The sequence below is a fragment of the Fringilla coelebs genome, assembly GCF_963513975.1.
Source record: "Fringilla coelebs genome assembly, chromosome: 5".
Taxonomy (NCBI): domain Eukaryota; kingdom Metazoa; phylum Chordata; class Aves; order Passeriformes; family Fringillidae; genus Fringilla; species Fringilla coelebs.
In genome coordinates this window covers 12,359,784-12,380,621 of record NC_140033.1, presented here as the reverse complement: position 1 = coordinate 12,380,621, position 20,838 = coordinate 12,359,784, and the positions used below count along the sequence as shown (strand labels likewise).

Genomic DNA, 20,838 nt, shown 5'->3' with positions numbered 1-20,838 from the left:
TTGTTAAATGTAATTTTTTCCCATCCATATGAATTACAGATTTGAAATTAAAATAATTTGGGCTGGAATGGACCTTTAAAAGTTATTTGGTCCAAACCCTGCAGTAGGAAGGGACACCTTCATCTAGATCAGATTAGTCAGACCTCAGTCCAACCTGGCTTTGAATATTTCCAGAGATAGGGCATCAACCACCTCTCTGAAAAACCTGGGCCAGTGTTTCACTACCCTTGTTGAACAAAATTCTTCCTTATATCTAATCCTCCCTCTTTTATTTTAAAATGAATATCCTTCTTCCTATCAGAGTAGTTCCTGCTAAATTGTTTGTCTCCAGCAATTTCACAGAGGCAATATATAGTTGCATAGTTAGCCTGATGCATTTTTTTCTTGCTTTCTTATAACCATAAAGAACTTTTAAGTGAAGTTAATTACAGTGAGACTAGTACAGCTTTTTGTCTTACAAGTTATATCATGTAAGTAGTTGTAGTGAGATTGATCAGATATATATTAATCAGAGGTAGTATTTTTAATGTATTCCTTCACATGCTTAGTGTTAAAATCCAATTGAATGAATGAATTTTCCCATAATGTACATGAAAAAACAATACATAAATGTTTGTGTTATTAGATTTTACTTTCTATAGTCTAATGAAAATCCTACTGTAGTGATAAAAAGAAAAAAATGTGATATCCATTCTATGTAGATGTGAACTCTTTTTTTCCTTTAGAAAGCTTGTAATTTCACTCTGAAAATCCTCTGTGAAATTGGGTTATATTTTTATATATTGTCTCTGTGTTTATTGTTTTTTAATGACAATTTAGTGTCTGAAAACCATAAACCTTCTAAATTTGTAAAGTTTAGTGTTCATAGTTCTTTAAAGAAAAATTTGAGAAACGTCAGTAAGTTGCTGAGGAACTCTACTAAATTAAGCATTCTTCTACTAGCAATTATACGAAGAGAGAAATTTAATTTCTTTATTATTTAATTTCTTTATTGTGTAGCTACTTCTAACACAATATCAGCAGTTTAAATTTTCCTCCTTTTTTGTTTGCATCACTATGTGCTTGGTTTATTTTTGTAGGCAGAAACTAACTCAAAAACCAATGCAGCATTATTAGAAAGACGACAAGAACTGCAAGACGAGATTGAAAATCTCAAGAGAGATTTAGCTGAACAGGTGCTGAATTCTGCTTTCTCATATTTTTTCATTTTGACAGTTGGCTTTCTATCATGAGAATAAAGGGAATGTTTGAAGAAAAAAAATGGAGTTTCTAGCTGCAGCTTTCTGGTGAGAAAATGCAATAGCATTTCTTCAGTTTTCAAGACCACTAGTCTTTCATTTTTAAAAACATTTTTGGTGTTACTGGCCATATACTAGAAGGTAGAAAGTAAATCTACTTTCTAGTTTAAGTCTTTCTAAATGTTGTTGATGACACTGCAGTTAGAAATATATTGTTTTACATTTCCTTTGGATATGAAACCGTGTCTTGTTGCAACAATAAAAATTCAGCATTTGTACATTAAGATTTTTCATTTTCACGGTTTGTCATTTGTGGATGCCTGTCTGTATGCAGCACAGCCATACAGAGTGTGACAATGCAGGTACCTGTGTTACAAGAGCATTAGTACTTGCCACTACATAAATGACCTTATAAGAAGCAATCTGTTTCAGACATACCTCCTTGGTACCTCCAAGTCAAACCTCCTTCTCTTCTTACCCTTGTATCCATTTTCTTTATGTGTTTTGTTTGAATTCATTAACATTATCAAGTGGGGATCTTTGAATTCATTAACATTATCAAGTGGGGATCTGCTTGTATTTGGATACATATGCCTTGCAGTACCTACCTGCCATTCTTTGGGATATGTAACTTGTGTGCCACAGACAGGCATGCAGTCAGTGGAGCCTGGGGAGCTTCCATTCATCTCCTCCTGAAATGTTACTATAGGGATTGTGCATGGTGTTTCAAAGCAATAATTTATTATGATTTTAAATCTATATAGTCTGTATATTTGTTTACATTGCAGATAAACCCAAAGTATTTCCAACTTTGGGGTTGCCAACACTGATACATTGTTGCATTGGGATTTAAATTTAATCTTCTCTAGGAAATGATATCAGATATGGATGCCCGCATGTTAGAAGAATGCATTGCTGCAGAACGATTGCTTTTCAAAGAGCAGGAAAAATGCAGAAATGAGTTATCCACACTTACACGTCTGACTTTGCTCAGAGCTGATGAGAAGCAAATGAAATGCAGGGATGTTCAGAAAGCCAAGGTAAAGAATGGTATATTTGGAAGATTGTTCAAAATACCAGCTATAGGGTATAAGTATAAGTATAGGTATAGGTATAGGTATAGGTATAGGTATAGGTATAGGTATAGGTATAGGTATAAGTATAGGGGAAAAAATTAAATTCCTAGTGAGAGGAGTTTCACCAGAACACTGGAAAGTCACAATATTGTGGTGTTTTATTGCAATTTGTGGTGCAGTGCAGTAAGTTAAAATATGACTCCATAATTGAAACAAGGTATTTGAAAGGACATTTAGAGAGTGCCAAAAGGAGGGCAACAAAAATGGTGAAGGGCTTTGAGGGGAAGCTGGGTGAGGACCAGCTGAGGTCACTGGGTCTGTTCAGCCTGGAGAAAAGACTGAAGGGACCTCAGTGCAGTTACAGCTTCCTTATGAGGGGAAGAGGAGGGACAGACTCTGATGTCTGCTCTGTGGTGACCAGGGACAGCACCTGAGGGAGTGGTCTGAAGTTGTGTCAGGGGAGGTTTAGGTTCAGCATTAGGAAAAGGTTCTTCCCCCAGAGGGTGGTTGGGCTCTGAACAGGCTCCCCAGGGCAGTGGTCACAGCACCAGGCTGACAGAGTCCTAGAAGCGTTTGAACAATGCTCTCAGGCGCAGGGGTTGACTCTTGGGAATGGTGCCATGCATGGCCAGGAGTTGGTCTTGATGATCCTGGTGGGTTCCTTCCAACTCAGCACATTCTGTGATTCTGAGATTCTGTGATTTTCTTTCAAGCCCATGGGATAAAATGAACAATTTCAAAGAAAGAGGCGGAATAGCAGATACCCTGAGATTCCCAGAAGTAAAACTGTGTGGTTTATTTTACAAATATATGAAAATTAGCAGAGGAACTGAACTACCACTCATTCCAAAGTGAGGCAGACATTTCTATTTTCCTGTTACATTTCAAAGCATAAAGAATGATATTGATTTAGTGAAAGAGGGAAAGAAAACTTCTATGAGTAGTCATTGTGCTTGCTGCCTGCATTTTTCTGGCATGATATGTGCTGTGAAGTCATACAGAATTTGCTAAATACCAAATTGCTATATGGAAACAAGGTATTAATGTTTCCAAAATGTATGTCTGTAATCAGATAAATTAGATAAGCTACATTTCCACCATCTTGGGAAACTCTGTTTATAAAAATAAACAAACATGTCAGGCTTTGTGCCTTCAATAAAATCAGTCCATAAATAAATAAAACAAATAAAATAATACCAATTCAGGAACACAAAGACAAGCCCAAAGTTGCAACCCATCATCCACCAGCTTTCCCTAATACCGATCTCCTCCTCCTGATACCAGTGGGAGGGGAGAAAAGGCCTCTCAATTTAGGATTGATGGCCCAGGCTATTGAGGACTGAACACAACTGGAATCCAAAGATCCAGAAACTTAACAGAATGCAATTCTGCTCAAACATCAGTGACTGCTTAAAAGTCAGAATTGAGTTAGAAAGAAATTTTATTTGTAAAGATACAATTTCAATGGTTCATATGTTAAATAATTGTATAGTGATGGACTTGACAGGCTGATCAGTAGAAAGAGTGGAAGATAGAGGGAACCAAACATTTAAGATGCAGCATCAAATTATCCACATTACTAATAGTAATTGTAAGCTTAATATAAATGGAAATTATGTTGTTGTAATAAAAACATTCCATTATAATAAGAAAAAGTTCTTATAATAATGTCCTCTCACTGTCTTTTTCTCATCTAAGAGTTGTTCTGGGTAATTTCATTGAAGACATTTCTTTAGTATATCTAAAGTGCTTACTAAATTTTATTTAAATTTCAGATTCAACTCCAAAGTCTTGCTAAAGAGCTAAAAAGAATGGATAGTGAACTAAACATCTGTAAAAAGATGAAAAAAGAAAACGAAAAAGAGTAAGAAAATAATAACAATATGTTATTTCAAAAAAGTCTTCTAAAGCAGACTTTATCCAAGTAATGCAGGCATAAAATGCTAATAATTATTTCTTTCATACATCTCATTTCTTCAGACTCCAAGGAGTTACTAGGATGTGTGATCTTATGCAAATTGAAAAGGACAAATGTATAGATTTGATGCGTATTGCTCAGTGGAAAGCAAAAGAAGGTGAACACCGGGTAAAATTGCTAGAAAATAATATAGAAAATTTAAGAGATGCTCTTATGACCAGAGAAAGGTGAGTTTAAAGTACGCTGTAGTTCACAATTACAGAAATTTAAGACTGGAAAAAATCTTAGGAGGTAATCTATTCCATTTTCAATTATGCCCATATCATCCTTGATAGTTATTATCCTGACTTTTTAAATCTGATTAAAACAAAGGCATTTAGAAAACTCTTCAATAATCTGTTCCAATTTCTTATCCCACTAACACTCCACAACTAGCTTGGGCATCAATGCTTGTCAGAAAGTAGTTTTGAAGCTTGTCTGGCTACTCTCTCATTTCTCATCCTTTATATCAGAGTTCTTGGATCTCTCAGGTTTTGCATTATCATGCTGTTTCATTCAATGTGAGCATCACCGTTGCACTCACATCTGCTGTCCAGAGGAAAATAGGTTCTCTATGATTCCCTAGTGAAGTGGTGCATGGGACAATTAAATGAGTCACTAGGTGGGAATATGGCTAATTATGAAATTAGATAAAATTGGGGATTTTGGTTCAAACTCACACTGAATTTTATTACATAACATTTATTTCAGATAAAATGTGGTTTCAATTTCCAAACAAAGTTAGACAAAATGAAAGGTTACATTCACAGCAAAGATAATGAGGCAGGATAGCTGGTACTTGTGACTCTCTTTTTTCCTAGATGATTATTTAGTGAGGATATCTTTTTGCCATATTTTTGTCATCCTAGGGATGAAATTCTGCAATATAGACAGAATTACAATGTCTTGGAATTCTGTTCTTGGGCAAGTAGGGAGACAGTGAATAGCCAACTCTGTAAGCAAAACAGGAAAACCAAAATTGAGTAGTTAAAAATAACTTGATTTTCCAAAAGCTTCATTATTTGGTGCCAAAAATTGTTAAATCAGACAAAGAATACACTAAATATTTTTTGTGACTCTCCTAGTCATTTGGTTTCAAAGTCATGCTAGAGATAGCTAAAAAAGAGGTAGAACTTCAATGATTGAAGCAATTTTGTCAAGATGTACAAGCTGACATCTTGTTGTAACAATTTTGAGGCCTTCCCAGTTGATGAAAGAAGGGGGGGAAAAGGCTAATAAGACATAAAATTGTAGAGATTCCGAAGTATATAAATATTATTATTGATGTCCCTACTCGGTACAGATCCAACAACCCAGATTTTTTGGGCTCTGCAAAACTAGATTTAAAACTAGCCAGTTGAATTTTCAGTAACTCTCTTGCCTATGAAACTATTTTAAATCCCAGTAATAGACTTTAGTATCAGTACCACTGACTTCACTGCAACCTATGCAATTTGGAGTACAGAGTATCAGTCCAAGTAAGGCAAGAAATTTTCAGAAAATATTTAAAACACATTGCATTTCTGCAATTCTATTATACCTTCAGTCTGAAACTTGACTTAGAGATGTTTAATTAAATTAAGTAATGCCCTGTGATACTCAAAGTGTTATACATGTGGGGGAAATGAAAAAAAGCAGCTCCCTGCCCTGAATACAGCAAATCAGTAATTTAATGATGGAGCCCATGAGAGGATATTTCATCTGCAGGTCTGTATTTTAAAAGGACACTTTGCTTCTCCTTTCACTACCTCTTTTGTATGTTGACATGAATATCTTCCTGGTGTAGCTAAAGTTGTGTCTTGATCCAGAAGTGATACCACATATCAGATGCAATAACTCTAAATTCTGTGCTGTGAGATAGTAAATACTCCATTTGATGTCAAGAATCTGTCTTTTAAATGAGGGGCCATCATCCAGTGATGAACAAGGATGATGGAAATAATGAGATCTGTTCTTTATTTTTATGTGATCGTGTCACTAACCTCCCACTATGTTTTGGTTTCTTTTTTCATCTGTCGAATGGGCAGATGAAATAATAATGGGCAATCTAATAATTTTCTTTCTTGTGTTAATGTTGTGACACACTGTTTTATAAACAATAGCTTTGGAGAACTTGGAGTTGCAACCACAAAATTATTTAAATATTGTTTTTTAATAGAATGGCAGGATTTCTACACATTAAGACTTTTCATCACAGTTTATGTATATGCTTTTAAACTTTATTTTTTATGGCTACTTGGGCTACCTAGTACAGAATAAAAAAGCTGTCATGCAATGCTCCCTGTATAGCATTTTCCTTGTGCCAGAATTCAGTTATTTTCAAGCTGTAAAGAACTTGCAAAAAACCTGCTCTCAGAATGTCTTTCTTCTTCTTGTAAAGCTTCTGTGAAGCAGAGACATAGAGGAACCCTTGTGTGCTTGAGAAATACATTTAAGCTCTGCTTTTAATTGCTGAAATTGGTTTCAAATTAAAAGAACTAAAAATATTCCCACATTTCTGTTATGTTAAAGAAAATTGCAGGAGAACTATCTGAAGATAAAAAAGAATGAGAGAATGAAAGAGTTGATCCAAAACGATTGTGTCAAAGTTGAACAAGTGATTCTAGAGAGTAAAGAAAAGGAAAAGTATTTGAATATTGACGGACTTACTGCTGCAGCCACAGAGATGGAAAAGGGAATTTTACAGCTACGCAAAAATTATCAAAGGGTTGTTGAGCAACGAGATGAGAGGTACATTTGTAAATTTGATCTAAGGTAGTGCTGAATTTTGACATTCATGAAGCAACAATATTTTTCAGCTTATGAGCACTCCTCATTAGGATTGCTAAGGGTCTGTGGCACAGCAATGTTTCACTGACCAGTCCCCCTCACTGCACTGCCAGTGCAGCTTTGCATTACGTGGATGTTTCTCCACTGGTGATCACGGTCATGCTTCAGAACTATTTTTCAAAAAAATATGGTATCTTGGCTACTGAATGCCTTGAGAACTTGTAGCCACCTGCTCTGTTTGTGTACAGTTTGTGCACAGTTATGGCACCTGCAAAAATGCAGATTATCTAGCTCTCTGATCTTAATCCCATTTTAAATGATGTGGAAGACCTTAAAAAATATGTGAGAGACAAGAGTCTCCTTTCCAAGAGTTTGTTTTCTGATTTTCACATTGCAATTATTTTGTTACTTATTTAAAATGCTGTCATTAGATTAAAATGATAATTGAGACAGCTTCATACGTTGTCACAGATTATTACTATCTTTTAAGATAACTTTTTTATGTTCTTGAATAGAAAATACTGAATATGACTCTTTTTTTTTTTAAATTATCTTTAAATTTTGGCTTTATTTCAGTGGTCTTTTGCTCAGAGAACGAGAAGAAGAACTAGGCATTTTGTATGAAAAAATAAACAGGCAAGAGGAGTTGCGTAGGAATGGAGATACTAAGATGCAACTTATGGATGAAAAGATCAGTTTTCTGAAGCTGAAGTTACTTGAGAAAAAAAGAGAGGTTAAATTGTGTTTTAAAGAGCTCACAGTGAAGAATGCCCTGGATGCACATCTGGTGAAACTTCGGACACAGGTTGGTGTTAAAGGAAACCTTTTTTACTATTGTTCTGTATTTTAAAATTCAAGGTGATTTCATAGGAAAAAAAATCTGGATGTACAAGGTTTATTAAAACAGCAAGATTAGTAATACACCTGTCTAGCAAAACACTGATACACTTTTAACTTCACATATGTCAGTTTCTATGCTTATGTGTAACTGGTGCATAGTCTTTGTTTCACACATGCCAAATGTTTCCTGGGTATGGAATTCCAGCTAACCCTCCCCAGCCTGAAATGTCAGTATGACTAAGCTGGAGAATGGGAGTCATGGGGGGAAAATGAGACTGTAGATAAAATTTGTTAAAACTGTATTGATGGAGTAGGTGGAGGGGTGGGAGATACACTTAGACCATCAAATTTCTAAAATAATAACTCAATTCACGCTTGACCCTGAGCCTACTCTGGAAACTCTGCTGCCTACGATGATATAATCCACATATATTTTCTTTTGCACAAAAACAGTGTAAGTTTTAGTCCTAGTTACAAAATAGCATTAAACAGCTAACAAACTGCAGTGCTTGGGACATTCTTTCCTTGCTTTCTGAAATGGCTCATTTACTTTTGACCTTATCTCCAGATGGTAATTTTTCCCATAGATACTCTGTTAATGCCTGCACAAAATCATAAATTGGGCTTGCCTTTCAAACTCACATCAGTGGAAGCTGTGGCTCATTGTTTAATAGTGCTTGCACTATTCTCTTACTTCTGGCCTTTTGAAGAAATTGTATGCACTGCTACAAGAACAAAACATAGTACTTGTTTTAATACCTCATGCAAATCATGCTCCAAAGACCTTTGCAGGGCCATCACAGATTTAAATTATGAACCAAGGCAGTATAAAAAAGAAGAAAAAGAAGAAGACTAAATGAAAAAAACCTAAAAAGAACCCAAAGTTTTCAGGCAAGATTTAAAATGAGACTGAGAGTCACTGAGTCAAATACAGTAGTAGCAAAATGCAGATGATTTTTGTGAACTGACAGAATCAATCATGAAACTTTGCTTTTTCTGTTCTGCATTCCTGCAACTTTCTCTTTTATGATGATAGTTTATGAGAAACCTAAAATCACTGTTAAAGGGAGGCTGTGGTTGGACGTGTTTTAAATACTTTTGCAATGTTGACAGAAAATTAAAAAGTAGGAAAATACAGAGTGGTGTGATATTATGCATGTAGTAGTCTTAATAAATGTTCCCAAGTGAGGAGTTTTCCAGTGAAGAATGGCAAATAATCAGTTATCAACCTTTAAAATTTAACTAGATACTGTGATTACTGAATATGACATGGCTCAGACTGCCTGTTAACTCATTCATCTCCTTATGCTCCACCATTTATCAGTCATGCTCTTACTCCCACTGCCAATAGGAATGAAGTCCAATGAGAAACCATTTCAAATTGCTTGGCTTTATCTCCATGATGTAAACAAAACCCATGAGCCTGAATCTCAATTTTGGTGTTGATTGCCAATTTCATGCTGCTGGTTCTTGTACTGATTACAGATTTGACCCCAGTTGAAATCTGACTCAGCTTCTGTTCAGTTACCGTGGTCACAGACTGTCTGGATTGGGCAGGGTGAATCCTGTACCTGTGCCTCTCTTGTCCTCTCCTTTTCCTACCCTTCCTGCTCCTTCTGTCTTCAGCAATACCAGACCTCCTTGAAGCAAGGGCTAGTAACATGGACTAGGTAATTTCATTAGTACCAATGAAAAAAGTTTAAATCAGAAGTATTTACAGCCTGCAAAAACTGACCCATAATCTCAGTGGCTGTAGTGCCCATCGGGAAGGGGGAAAGCCCAGATCAGGGCTGTGTGCCAGTTCAGCAACAACAAACACTTCACCTGGGTCTCCTGCATTCCACATGAGCTGCTTAATCATCAAAGTGATGCATGTTCCACTTGTATGCATTTTATCAGAAGCTTCCTATTTCCACAAAACATTGGTGAGTAGTTAAGCTAAAAAAATACCATAACCTGAGGCAAGACTAGACCTCTTCTAAGCAAGTGCAAGTAACATGGACTAGGTAGGCTTGTTAACATCAAGGTAAAGATTTAAAAATAGAAATATTTACAGGCACTTCCTTACACAAAAAGTACCTGGTGAGACTGTAAAGTGATTTTCTCTGGGCATAAAACTATGTAACTTTTAATTGGGACTGCACATCAAGGGACTGTTCCTGCTGACTGAAGTGACCCATAAAAACTAATCTACCTTCATGCATCAATGAGAAATACTCAGCATTAATCATTAATTAGTCCAACACGTAGACCTGCTGAGCTGTCATGGTGCTGTAGATGGGACTTTCATGCCTTAGAGCTCAAGCAATATACAAGAATTGTCAGTTTATTTGAGGCATTTGGCAACAACATTTGTCCACGTTTTAATACATGAAAATCTTCAGACTATATCACCACATCACAGAATAATGGGACTAGTAGAGACAAAGAATTTATTGAAGCAATCTGCTCCCACAGCAGCATTGGATTGCCTGAGAGGGCTAAGCTGTGGTTTCAAGCCACCACTGAGAAACAGGTTTCCCCAAGTAAGCTATCCCAGTCTTTCCTTAACAATGGAAAAATTTCCTTGAGCTTTAGCCTGGATCTTTCTTGCTGTGGTGTGAGAATATTGGTTTGTATTCTGTCCTCCAGGGACATTACAAATGGACCTTTCTTTTCTTTTCTGCAACATTTCATGTTACTGGAAGGATGTTAATCATGTTCCTCTCCCATCCTTTTGCTGGGCTGTAAAACCTTGTTTCTTTCAATCAGCTCATACAGATTTTTCTTAGATCATTCTTCTTCTGCACTTTTTAAATTTTTGGCAATATAGTTTTTATTTGTCTTGAAGGGCAGTGCTGTGTACCTGTGGCTGATAGTGAAAGGATTCTTTCAGGCATCTTACAGGTTACCTTCCTGCTTATGCATCCAAGTGTGGTGGCACCCTTCTTGACACATGACATGGTGATTCATCTTCATGTTAATGTGTGTATCAACCAGACCCTTTTTTAAAGAAAGGACATCCAACCAGTTGATTTGATTCTGTGTTTGTACGGGCAATTTTTCCTGCCTACATGTAACTACTTACATTTTCTTATTTACTATTATCTTTTTGGTTCAAAACTTTTTTTCAGAGAAAGGTAATTTTGCATTTGAATCTTTTCCAAAATACTTGCAGCCTCTCTGAGCTTGACCTCTTTCTACTGATGAGGTATTTACTGTATATTTTAATCAAGAACCCATTTGTGTTGCTTGTTTATGAGAATATCATATGAAATGCTGAAGCTATATAAAGATCAAAATGTATTACACCTACTATTTGTCATCCATAGACCTGTGGAATTATCATAGTAGACATTGATCTGGCATGACTCAACATACCTGTGGTGGCTGTTATCCCTGTCATTTTTATCTTCTTGATGCCTACAAAGAAAACTTAATTATGTGTTCCAGATTTATTCTTCAGAAAGAGAAGTTATCATGGTTCCAAAGCTCCATCTGCACCCCCTCCATTTTTTTAAAATAGGTCTTGTATTTGACCTTTTTTAGTGCTGTACATACCTCACCTACCTTCTCTGAAATTTCAAAAAAACCTGATGGCCACTCTTTTAGACCAGTTGCTTTATTTAGACATGTGTTCCTTCCTTCAGCAATTCCTCCTGACTGATTACAGTTCAGTGTAAAAAGCCTCTCCTACAGAGTCTTTTCCTATCCCTTGTATCAAACCCACTCTAAGAAAGAGTGAAAGGATTTTTTTAAATTTTAAGACTTGGAATCTCTTATGACTTAGATAGTCTTTTCCAAGGAAAACACTAGAAATTAGAAAAAAAAAATAAAGATGCCTGTAGTCAAGTTACTTAAGCAGACACAGAATAGCATGGATATCTCTAAATGCACTTTGATGCTTTTAGACTGGTTTGCATCTGATCACTTCCAATTCATATTGCATTTAAAAGTAAGGCTAGTATTTACATTTAACATGAAACTTTTTAATGGCTTTTGGACTGTGGTTTTGCTGCTATAGTCCTGCTCTAAATTAACTATTCAGTCCTGCAAAATTTTCTTTGGTGAGCTACCCCTAATCTCATTAAGATACCACTGCCTCCAACAAGGCAATTTCCCCTGAGTTAGTGGTTGAGAAATTTGGCCCCAGACAGAAAAGATCACTGGAAGCATAGCTGCATCCTGCTGTTTGTGCTGGCCCTGCTTTTACATTCTTCCATTCTGTGTATTTTTGGGCTTGAGTTTTAGCTATTTGTTAGCAAAATGAACTTTCAGTACCTAGCTAAGTTCAGAATCATGGTTTGCTGAGGATATTGTTCATTACACTCACCTAAGGTTTTTACTTTAGCTGCTTTTAGACAAAGTGTAGGAGTGAGTTGTGTGGTGCTTTTTTCCCTAGGAAAATAAGTATTTAAGTGTTCTGGTAATGTTCCGCTGCCACCTGAGAATATCTGTCAGTTTTCTCTTTTCTAGTTAAATATGACTTGTTAACTTCCAGTGACAAACCTCATCCTGGCAACATCTAAACATTTATTTTATATTTTGGTGACTGTTCATAACTTTGAGAGCCTGGGACCACTTATTTCCTTAATCAGTCATCACCTGGTTAACATTTACACTTGTGTAGCTATGTCAGTGCTAACAGCTCACTGACAGACAGCCAGGTGCACATCAGAGCACACAGCCCCCCCCACTGTCAGCCTTGCAAGTCCAAACATGAGAAAAGGGCCCCAGCCACTCGTTCAGCGAGTATTTAGGCTGAGCCTGGATGTCCCTGTAGCACATTCTGGGAAGCATTATTCCATGGGAAGGTCTCACATGGGAAAGGTCAGGGAACACCTGCCTCTGTGAGTCCCAAGGGTACCTCATTGCTCAGTGTCACCACTGAGTCACTTCAGGACACAGGCCTGGGAATGTTAGTGTAGAAAACATGGATGTCTGTAGGGATGAGACCCTCAGTACTGACCAGCAGGGAAGCAGAGCTTTCTATTGCATTCCTGAGGATAAAAAACAAATAGTAGCCTGAGCACCAAGAAACAGGTAGAAGTCAATTTCTGTCAAACAGCAGGATTTCCTCTGTCCTGCAACTGTCACACTGTAGTTCTCTTTTAAAAGAAAATTTTTAAATGGCTCATAATTTTATGTTACCCATCCTCCTTCCCAGTAAAAGGAATCCTTCTCTGTTGAAGTCTCCAGACAAAGGTCTGGGGATGAGTTTGGTGGGAATAAATAACTGTTGAGACTCTTTGTTTGCTAGTATTCCCAGTGCAGGGACAAGATTAAAAAGCTGGAGGAAAACTATGGTGATGCCACAAATGAGAGCAGAAAGCAAGAAATGGGAGGGAAGGACCCATCTCCATCTGAGCTGATAAAAAGGATAGAAAAGGTAATGTCACTTCTCATATCATAAGCTATCCTGCTGTGCTTGACCTTTTTTAGAAATTGCAAATAGCATCTTTTGTTTATAAAATAAACTTTCTGTAAGAGGAATCAAAATAATTAGGATTGGCCATTGTGAACTCCAGCCTAGCATCTGCTTTCCAGGTCAACTGAACATGGGACATTTGAATTCTTCCAGGAGAGGGGGAGCTCTGTGAGGTACCCCTGGCTCTGCAGCATCCTCTGCTGACTCCCTTCACATCATTGGCACTCCAGTGCAGACCCACCACACTATGGGCAGGCACAGAAAGGGCAGCAGAGGGACATAAATGCAGAATAATAAACTGCTAGCAAACAGGGTTGTCAGTCTTTGCTAACTGGCCATGAGCTGTTTCACCACTATCCACGGGCTGTGAGCAGGAGGCAGACCTGCCAGCCTTGGCACAAAGTCTGCATGGGTGACATAGAAGCAAATGCTGCCCCTTGTCAGGGCTGGGCACCTCTGCTTTGCTTCCCTGCTGGAAAAGGAGCCACCAAAGAGAGCTTGGTGGAAGCAGCAGCCAGGCCAGCCCAGCAGCTGACACCTGACTGCAGCACTGCAGCACTGCCCTAGGAGACTCCAGAGGGAAGCATTAGGTCCAATGGAAAGCCACTTCCAGAGCCCTCTGTGTGGGGGGAGGAAGGTAAAGGAACAGCATTTTCTAATATAGTTTGGTCTGTACCATTTATAGGAACACAAAACTCTTCCCACTGTGTTCAGTGTTTGGAGGGGATTCACAAGGGCTCTGAAGGTGTGAGGGCAGTAGCAGCAAGCTCTGAGCACACCCCAGAGTCCTTTTGAAATCCAGTTTGTAAAGACAGACCTTGAGCACAGCTGCCTGTATTACCTGAGCTTTTTGTTTTACTGTCTCATATTCCTTGACAGGAGGGAGCTCTGCATAGCCGAGCAGGCCACAGCAGAGCCTGCTAGCACCAGCCTACACATTAAGAAGAGGGTTTGCTTGGGTTGTGATAAGTTTAAATGTCTTCTTCAATCTCCGTGGGATTTAAAGTCATTGTAGTTATAATTTGTTTATGGAGCCCATACTTTTTAGCAATGAGGAGGAGAAAAGAATTTAAAGCAAGAGCTAGAACCTTCCCTTATGGTGTGACTCAAGGAACCAGAAGATTAAAAAAAAATTACGACTAGAAAAAAGCTCCATTGCTTTCAAGAAAAGCACAGCAAGGCAGTAACAACAGTGTAACCCCTGCCCCCAAAAGAGCCTGGCCTGATATGGAAGAATTGTGTGACTGACAGCAACCAAGTGAAGCAATTTGGGCCTGATCCTTGGCAGAGAAGGTGTAAATTTTGAGAAATCTGATAGTGAAGGTATTCGTTTATGACTGTTCACCAGTATTATTTCAGCAGCTCGAGGCAATCACAGAACACTTGGTGCTGCACCTTCCCCTGTCCTTTCCTTACACTGTGCTCTCCTTCTTGCTGCAGATAGAGGCAGAGCTGCTGCAGAAGGAGCAGAGGCTGCTGAAGATAGATTTCCTCTTTGAGAACATTTCTGATCTGACGGACAGAATGCGTACTGTGGTGGAGAGCAGCAAGCAGGACATGCTGCTGTTCGCTAGGAGGGTAAGGGCACTGCACGCTCGGCTTGCCAGCCTGGACAAAACGAAACAGTATCTGGGCAAGAGGTGATTCACTTGCAAATTACAAAAGTGGCTGGAAATGTTGAGAGGCAAGTCATAAACTAGTCTTCAGAAATTACAGACAGGAATAGCAACAGGAATTCAGATAAACTGAAACTATTAGGTGAATGTCCTCTCTTTTAGAAACAAAGTTGCACCATGGATGGTACCTTTCACTAAAATATAGAATTAGTTCTTTTTTGAAGTAGATGCTTAGAAACTCTATGATCCTCCTTTTGCAAATGTACTTAACAGCCTTTCCACAAAAAACTGGTCTAAGGCTGAGAAGAAATAAGGGAAAAAAAGAAATAAAGGAAGGCCAGGTAAATTCTACTCCAACATACAAAAAGATGAACTTGGTATCTGGCTCAAAGTTCTTTTGTTGTTTAGGTAGGGAGAATCACAAAGGAAACATTATTTCCAACACAGTTTTTAAAATATGATTATAGCAATTTGCTTTTAACTGCAAGTAATATTGTTCGGGAAAGACCAAAAATGCTCCTAGACTCCATATTCCTAATGAAAAAGCTGCAAATTGAGGAGAGCTGAGGGAAAGACAGAAAAAAAAATGCTAAGTAATTAATGTAAAACAAGGCCAGGGCAGAAATTTTTCTTAAATGTTAGGTTTGGCACACATAAAAGCCTAAAACAATTTTTTATAATTTATTTTAAAGACACACAGAAATATCATGGTTGTTAAATGTGTTTGTGAAATGATGGCCATGGGCTAATAAACTACTGTAAAAATGGCAGAGTGCCAAAAGTTGCATTTGCAAGTGCTCTGGCTGTCCCAGTTCCAATTAGTCACTTAAAGAGTATTAAAGCTTTTTGGTTTTTTCAAATCATCTGCAGTGAGACTCAAGGATTTCTGTCAACATTACTTTTCTGTTCATCCCCCTTGCAAGGATAATGTCACAACCCACAGCCCCTGCATCAGCTTTGTCACTCAATTATCTCATAGGAATTGTGCTTATTCCAGCTTTATTATGAAGCTAATTGTGTATAAACTCAAGAATTGGGATCCCAGGCCTTTGAGGGTCGGGGGAGTTTTGCTGTCCAGCTGAAAAGGTCAAGAAGCAAAGATAAATGTGCTTTTCTTTTCTAGTACTGGAGTAATGTGACTTCTTGAGGATACAATTTTTTGTTGTTGTTCTAAGTGTTGACAAAAATTAAGTAATTTTCAAGATTTGAACTACTATCTGAAACCTTGTCAAGATGGCCTTATTTTCAGAGCCTAATGCTGGCCCAAGTGTTGTGCCCAGTGAGTGCCTGAAGGGAAGCCCTAACTACAATGTAGCTGTTTTGCATTCCAGAGCAACGAACTGCAGAGGGAGATAAATCACAAAACCCAGGAGATAAGGGCACTTTTTGCAGAGTTATCCATGAAGCAAGCACTTGCCATTAAACTCCAGCAGGAAATCAGAGACAAAGAACAATCTGTGATGACTGCTTCATTGATGACAAGTCAAGACCTTTCCCCTCCTAAAGCAGAAATGGACGGGTGGGAGATGCTAGACAGTGAGAAGATACAAAAAGCAGCAGCTGAAGCCAGAGCTAAAGTAAGTTTTTGTCATACATTGCAAGAGCCAGTACAGATGATGGTACAGAAAGAGACAACTGATAACCCACTACAGTGGGTTTGTGGAGTTTTAACTCTAGTCTGGCAACACCACTTGGAGCTGGTCATTGAATCGTAAGGAGATCACATACTAAAAAGCTCACCTTTGGTTATTAAAGTAGTTTGTGTGACCATGCTGTGGCTGAAGGGCAGGGCACCCCTCAGTGGAATACTGCTTTTCACTGGATTTCAAGGTAAAGCTGCAAAAGGTGGAGTGTGGGGCTCAGGAAAAGGAAGTTTAATGTCTCCTGCATACAAGATACAATGAGCATCAGATCAGAAGCAGCAAGAAATCAGATTGCTGAGCAAGACATTGAGGGTAGGCAGGGCAGCATGGCAGACAGCACTTGAAACCTTACCCTGCTGGACACTGCCTCTGTCCTTGAGACAGCCAGTGATCCCAGAGCAGAGAGCTCCTACATAGTAATAATTTAGAATAAGAAACTTCTGTCATGAAACTTCTCCTCATGCCATGACTCAAGTTTCCTCTCAGTGCTGTGGATAAAAGCCCACTCTAGTAACTGTATTCAGGAACAGAATTATTCCACAGATGTTCGGTGCATAATTACTACATCTTTTAAAAGTTCATCTAATCTGTTTTCTTGACAAATAACAAAAGCATGGCAGGATCAAACTGTCTACTATTTAAAAGGACAAACTCATATCTACATGGTCAAACCTCATGCTTTCCTTTCTATACTCCTTCAGCTTCCCTGGCTTGCCAGGGATTAGACTAAGGGGGTTACCTTTGTCATGATTCTGTGCAGTGGCTCAGGGAAGAACTGGAGTTTTAAAGCACATAGCCCCTGTGTGACCAAGCTGTGTTTTTCTGACAGGAGCCTGCAGAGGAGAGACAAGGTGCGCTGCCCAGCTACGGCCCCACTATCCCCGAGGAGGAGGAGGAGGAGGGGGAGGAGGAGGAGAAGGAGGAAGAGGAGGAGGCAGAGGAGGAGGAGAAGGAGGAAGAGGAGGAGAAGGAGGAGAAGGAGGAGAAGGAGGAAGAGGAGGAGAAGGAGGAGGAAGAGGAGAAGGAGGAGAAGGAGGAGAAGGAGGAGAAGGGGGAGAAGGAGGAGAAGGAGGAGAAGGAGGAGAAGGAGGAGGAAGAGGAGAAGGAGGAGGGAGAGGAGGGACTCCCACTGTCAGAGCCCCATGAGCCATCTGATATCTGAACAGACAGCACCCGAAGCAGGAGAGACCATTACCAGCTGCTGGATCACAAGATCAGCAGCATTTACACTGCACTGAAGGAACATCTGTTGGTGTTCAGCCAAATTCCATGCTGAAAATGGAGTATTTGTTCATGCCAAAAGCACAGCTAATTGGTCAGTGATCCAGAATCCTTCCTCCTGGTATCCCAAATGCAGTGCAGTATTTCCAAGTGTCAAGAAAAGTGAGTGATCTTCATGCTATACTTATATTTTTTTTCCAGGTGAAGTTTTATTGCATCTGAAGGCATGTTAAAATATATCCATTCAAAAGAAAAGACTAGAAAATCTTCTCCTGTTATTAACATAATACAAAGTGGCAATTACTTATAGCCATACACCAACATTGGCTTTCTGCAGTCTGGGACTGGAGTTTACACTTGCCAGAGAAATTCTAATTATATTAAGAAAAATATTCCTTCTCACAATGCAGTCACTAAGAAAGCTGAAGCTTCACTGATGGCAATGACAAGGGAGTGACCATCAACTTGCCAAGTCACTCCCAGGAACTGGATCTTTTATTTCACTGGTAAGGAACAGGGAGCATCAATGGAGACCACTCAGAGAGAATATCAGAGGTTGTTTTGAAAACTTCCCAAATATATCAAATATTAATGAGTTTCTCTAGTTTAATAGTCTGGAGCTTTGTAGAGTTTTTTAAAATCCAATGAAGGCTGCAGAAATCCTGCATGGCACAGCTTGGCAATTTTCTCTGTGCAGCATATTGCTATTCCTATTTGAAATTAATGTCACAGTTCAGAACTTAAAAGAGCAAACAATATTGGCTCAGTTACATACAAACAGAAGTTCAAAACAAAGGAAAAACAGCCTAACTTCTTTCTGAAGCTGAAGTTCGAACTGTAACACTAAAAGTTGTAAGAAAGGATTATGTAAAACTCTGTCCAAGCCACTGTTAAGATCAATTTCTAAAGCTTTTTTCTTATCCTATATTACTTACAATATATTATACACATCTTTAAAAAACAACAAAAAATCCCTCAAACAAACCCTTACCAAAATTTGTCACATGCACTTTAAGGAGATTATATTTTGTGCTAATTACAAAACTGAAAATATTAGAATGCAGCTCCAGAAGCAGAAGTACCATAAGATAACTGATACCACCACAAGGAATGACTATCTCTTTACTCATGCCTGACATAAAAAGTCACCTGTTATTCTTACCTGCTTTACACAATCACACCAAGAAATTCTTTTATTAATCCAAGTAAACAGTTACTAGCTCTTGAAACCCTGCAACTGGACTGCCTTTTCCAGCATTGTCTTGTTAAAAGAAGTGACATTTATACCAATTTTCACAGCATGTTTTGACACTGTTGTTCCACTTCCTTGACCACTTCAAAATGAACCCACAGATATTTCAAACCCTATTTTATATAGGGTTATGTCAAATGCATTTCTTTAGGATTTATCTAGAAGCCAGTAATTTCAACCTCAGTTTGTTGGATCAACAACATGAGCTACTAAAGCTACTGCTTTAGTAGCTCATGTCAGTACTGGTGACTATCCAAAACTGCAGATTATTTGGGAAACAACATTGCATTTAAATAAATACTTTTACAGAGGCACCACAGTTTGACAGCCTTCTTCAACAGCATGTTATTTCAGGAGTATTTGAGGCCCAGAAGTGTCATAGTGTGCTTGAGTGCTGTTTCCTCTACAAATCTTGCATTTACATGGTCTTGTTTCTCATATGGATGCACGCCTAGAAAAATATGGTGAGGAAGTATTTACAAAATTGTACATGCTCCTGTACACTTATAGTCCTGCTGTCTATTAAACATCTTCATCTACAACACCAAAAGATAAGGGGTAATAGAAACGTGTTTTCATGCACCCAAAATACTTACAGCTTTCAGTGGTGCCCTTTGGATGCTCATCTGTGGCAAAAACTATCCTAATAGTGGGATGTAAGTAAATTATAACCCACACAGAGGGAAGCCTCTCTGGAGACTGGACTTCCAAACTGGAGATCCAAACCCAGCTTGAAGCAGAGTGGCTGTGTTAGTGCTACTCTATGAACTGGCCCAGGGCACATGCTCATATACTGCTACATGGTTTAACTCTTTTCCTCCCCAAACAGGATGATACCCATAATACATGGAGGCTCTTGGTCCCTGACACTTTCCATCAGCAGAAAGATGACCAAGCCTACATGTTCAGACATCGCTGCAGTTTGAATAACTCAGTATGTCAGTACAGGCAGGATACATCTGAGTGAGCATCAAAGGGTAACGATCACTGGTCTTCCAAAGTACAGGATCAACACTACCTTGATTCTCTATCTCTGCCAGCATATTAGTCAGGTAGTTCAGCGGCAAAAACTCCACGGGGACGGAGAGTCTCTCAGGGATAGGCCTGCTGCACTGCAAGGGAGAACATTCCCTGTTATTTCACAAAGTCGCACAGTCAGACCAAGGTTTCAATGTTTCTTTAGTGTGTTACAGTCCACAGAAAGTTCAGGAATCTCAACACTGTCAAAGCATAAGATTTTAAAACAGCCTCTGTGCTCTTACCTGCCTGTTTCCCAGCTTCTCAAGCAAAAGTTTCACATATTTCCGTGCTACTAAATTTGCATTTATCGGATGATTCCAGTACTGGCGGACCTTTTGACCAAGAGCCTAGTAAGCAAAAAACAAACCCCAAAACTTGAGAACATAGAATGGGACAGTAGAAACTTAGAAAGAGGAAAAAGGAGGAAAAGCTGACACAAAATCCAGGCTGTAATGCAGATGTGCTTTGCTTTCAAACCCCGATGACAGAGGCTAAGAGGTCATCATGTTTAGCCACGGAGCCTTCATTTTGTAGTCAGTAACTAAGAGATCACAATGTGCTCTCAAAACGTGGGAAATCAAAACCTCCCCACTTAGTCTTCACCTCAGCTGGTCTGTCCCAGTGCCACTGTCCCACTTGACATGTGTACTTAAGTACTAATTGAACTTTTATCCTTTACTTTGCTTGTTTTGACTCTATTCTTCCCCCAAAGAATAATGTGGATGCCCCATTCCTTAAAGCTACTTCAGGACAGGGTTTCTCAGGCTCAGTCTTAAGGAACCTTAGACAAGCAGAGCAT

General features: G+C 38.7%; 2 protein-coding genes across 7 annotated transcripts in view; one reads left to right on the top strand and one right to left on the bottom strand.

The window, feature by feature from the left end:
- Positions 1–17,989, top strand: part of CCDC146 (coiled-coil domain containing 146) — a gene marked incomplete at both ends in the record, with an annotated part of 60,251 nt that extends 42,262 nt beyond the window's left edge. The window contains 9 exons of the mRNA XM_084206488.1: positions 1,080–1,175; positions 2,108–2,278; positions 4,090–4,178; positions 4,295–4,459; positions 7,617–7,845; positions 13,120–13,248; positions 14,728–14,865; positions 16,235–16,480; positions 17,969–17,989. Coding sequence (XP_084062614.1) covers positions 1,080–1,175; positions 2,108–2,278; positions 4,090–4,178; positions 4,295–4,459; positions 7,617–7,845; positions 13,120–13,248; positions 14,728–14,865; positions 16,235–16,480; positions 17,969–17,989 — 1,284 coding nt within the window. The remainder of the gene's footprint in view (positions 1–1,079; positions 1,176–2,107; positions 2,279–4,089; positions 4,179–4,294; positions 4,460–7,616; positions 7,846–13,119; positions 13,249–14,727; positions 14,866–16,234; positions 16,481–17,968) is intronic.
- Positions 17,970–20,838, bottom strand: part of GSAP (gamma-secretase activating protein) — a 44,762-nt gene continuing 41,893 nt past the window's right edge. For 5 of the 6 annotated variants that reach the window (XM_084206004.1, XM_084206005.1, XM_084206006.1 and 2 more), the window contains 3 exons: positions 20,282–20,386; positions 20,038–20,131; positions 17,970–19,470 (listed from right to left, as the gene is read on the bottom strand). In XM_084206004.1, the coding sequence (XP_084062130.1) occupies positions 19,370–19,470; positions 20,038–20,131; positions 20,282–20,386 (300 nt within the window). In that variant the 3' untranslated portion in view covers positions 17,970–19,369. The remainder of the gene's footprint in view (positions 19,471–20,037; positions 20,132–20,281; positions 20,387–20,838) is intronic. The other variant, XR_014616162.1, reaches the window with a different exon arrangement.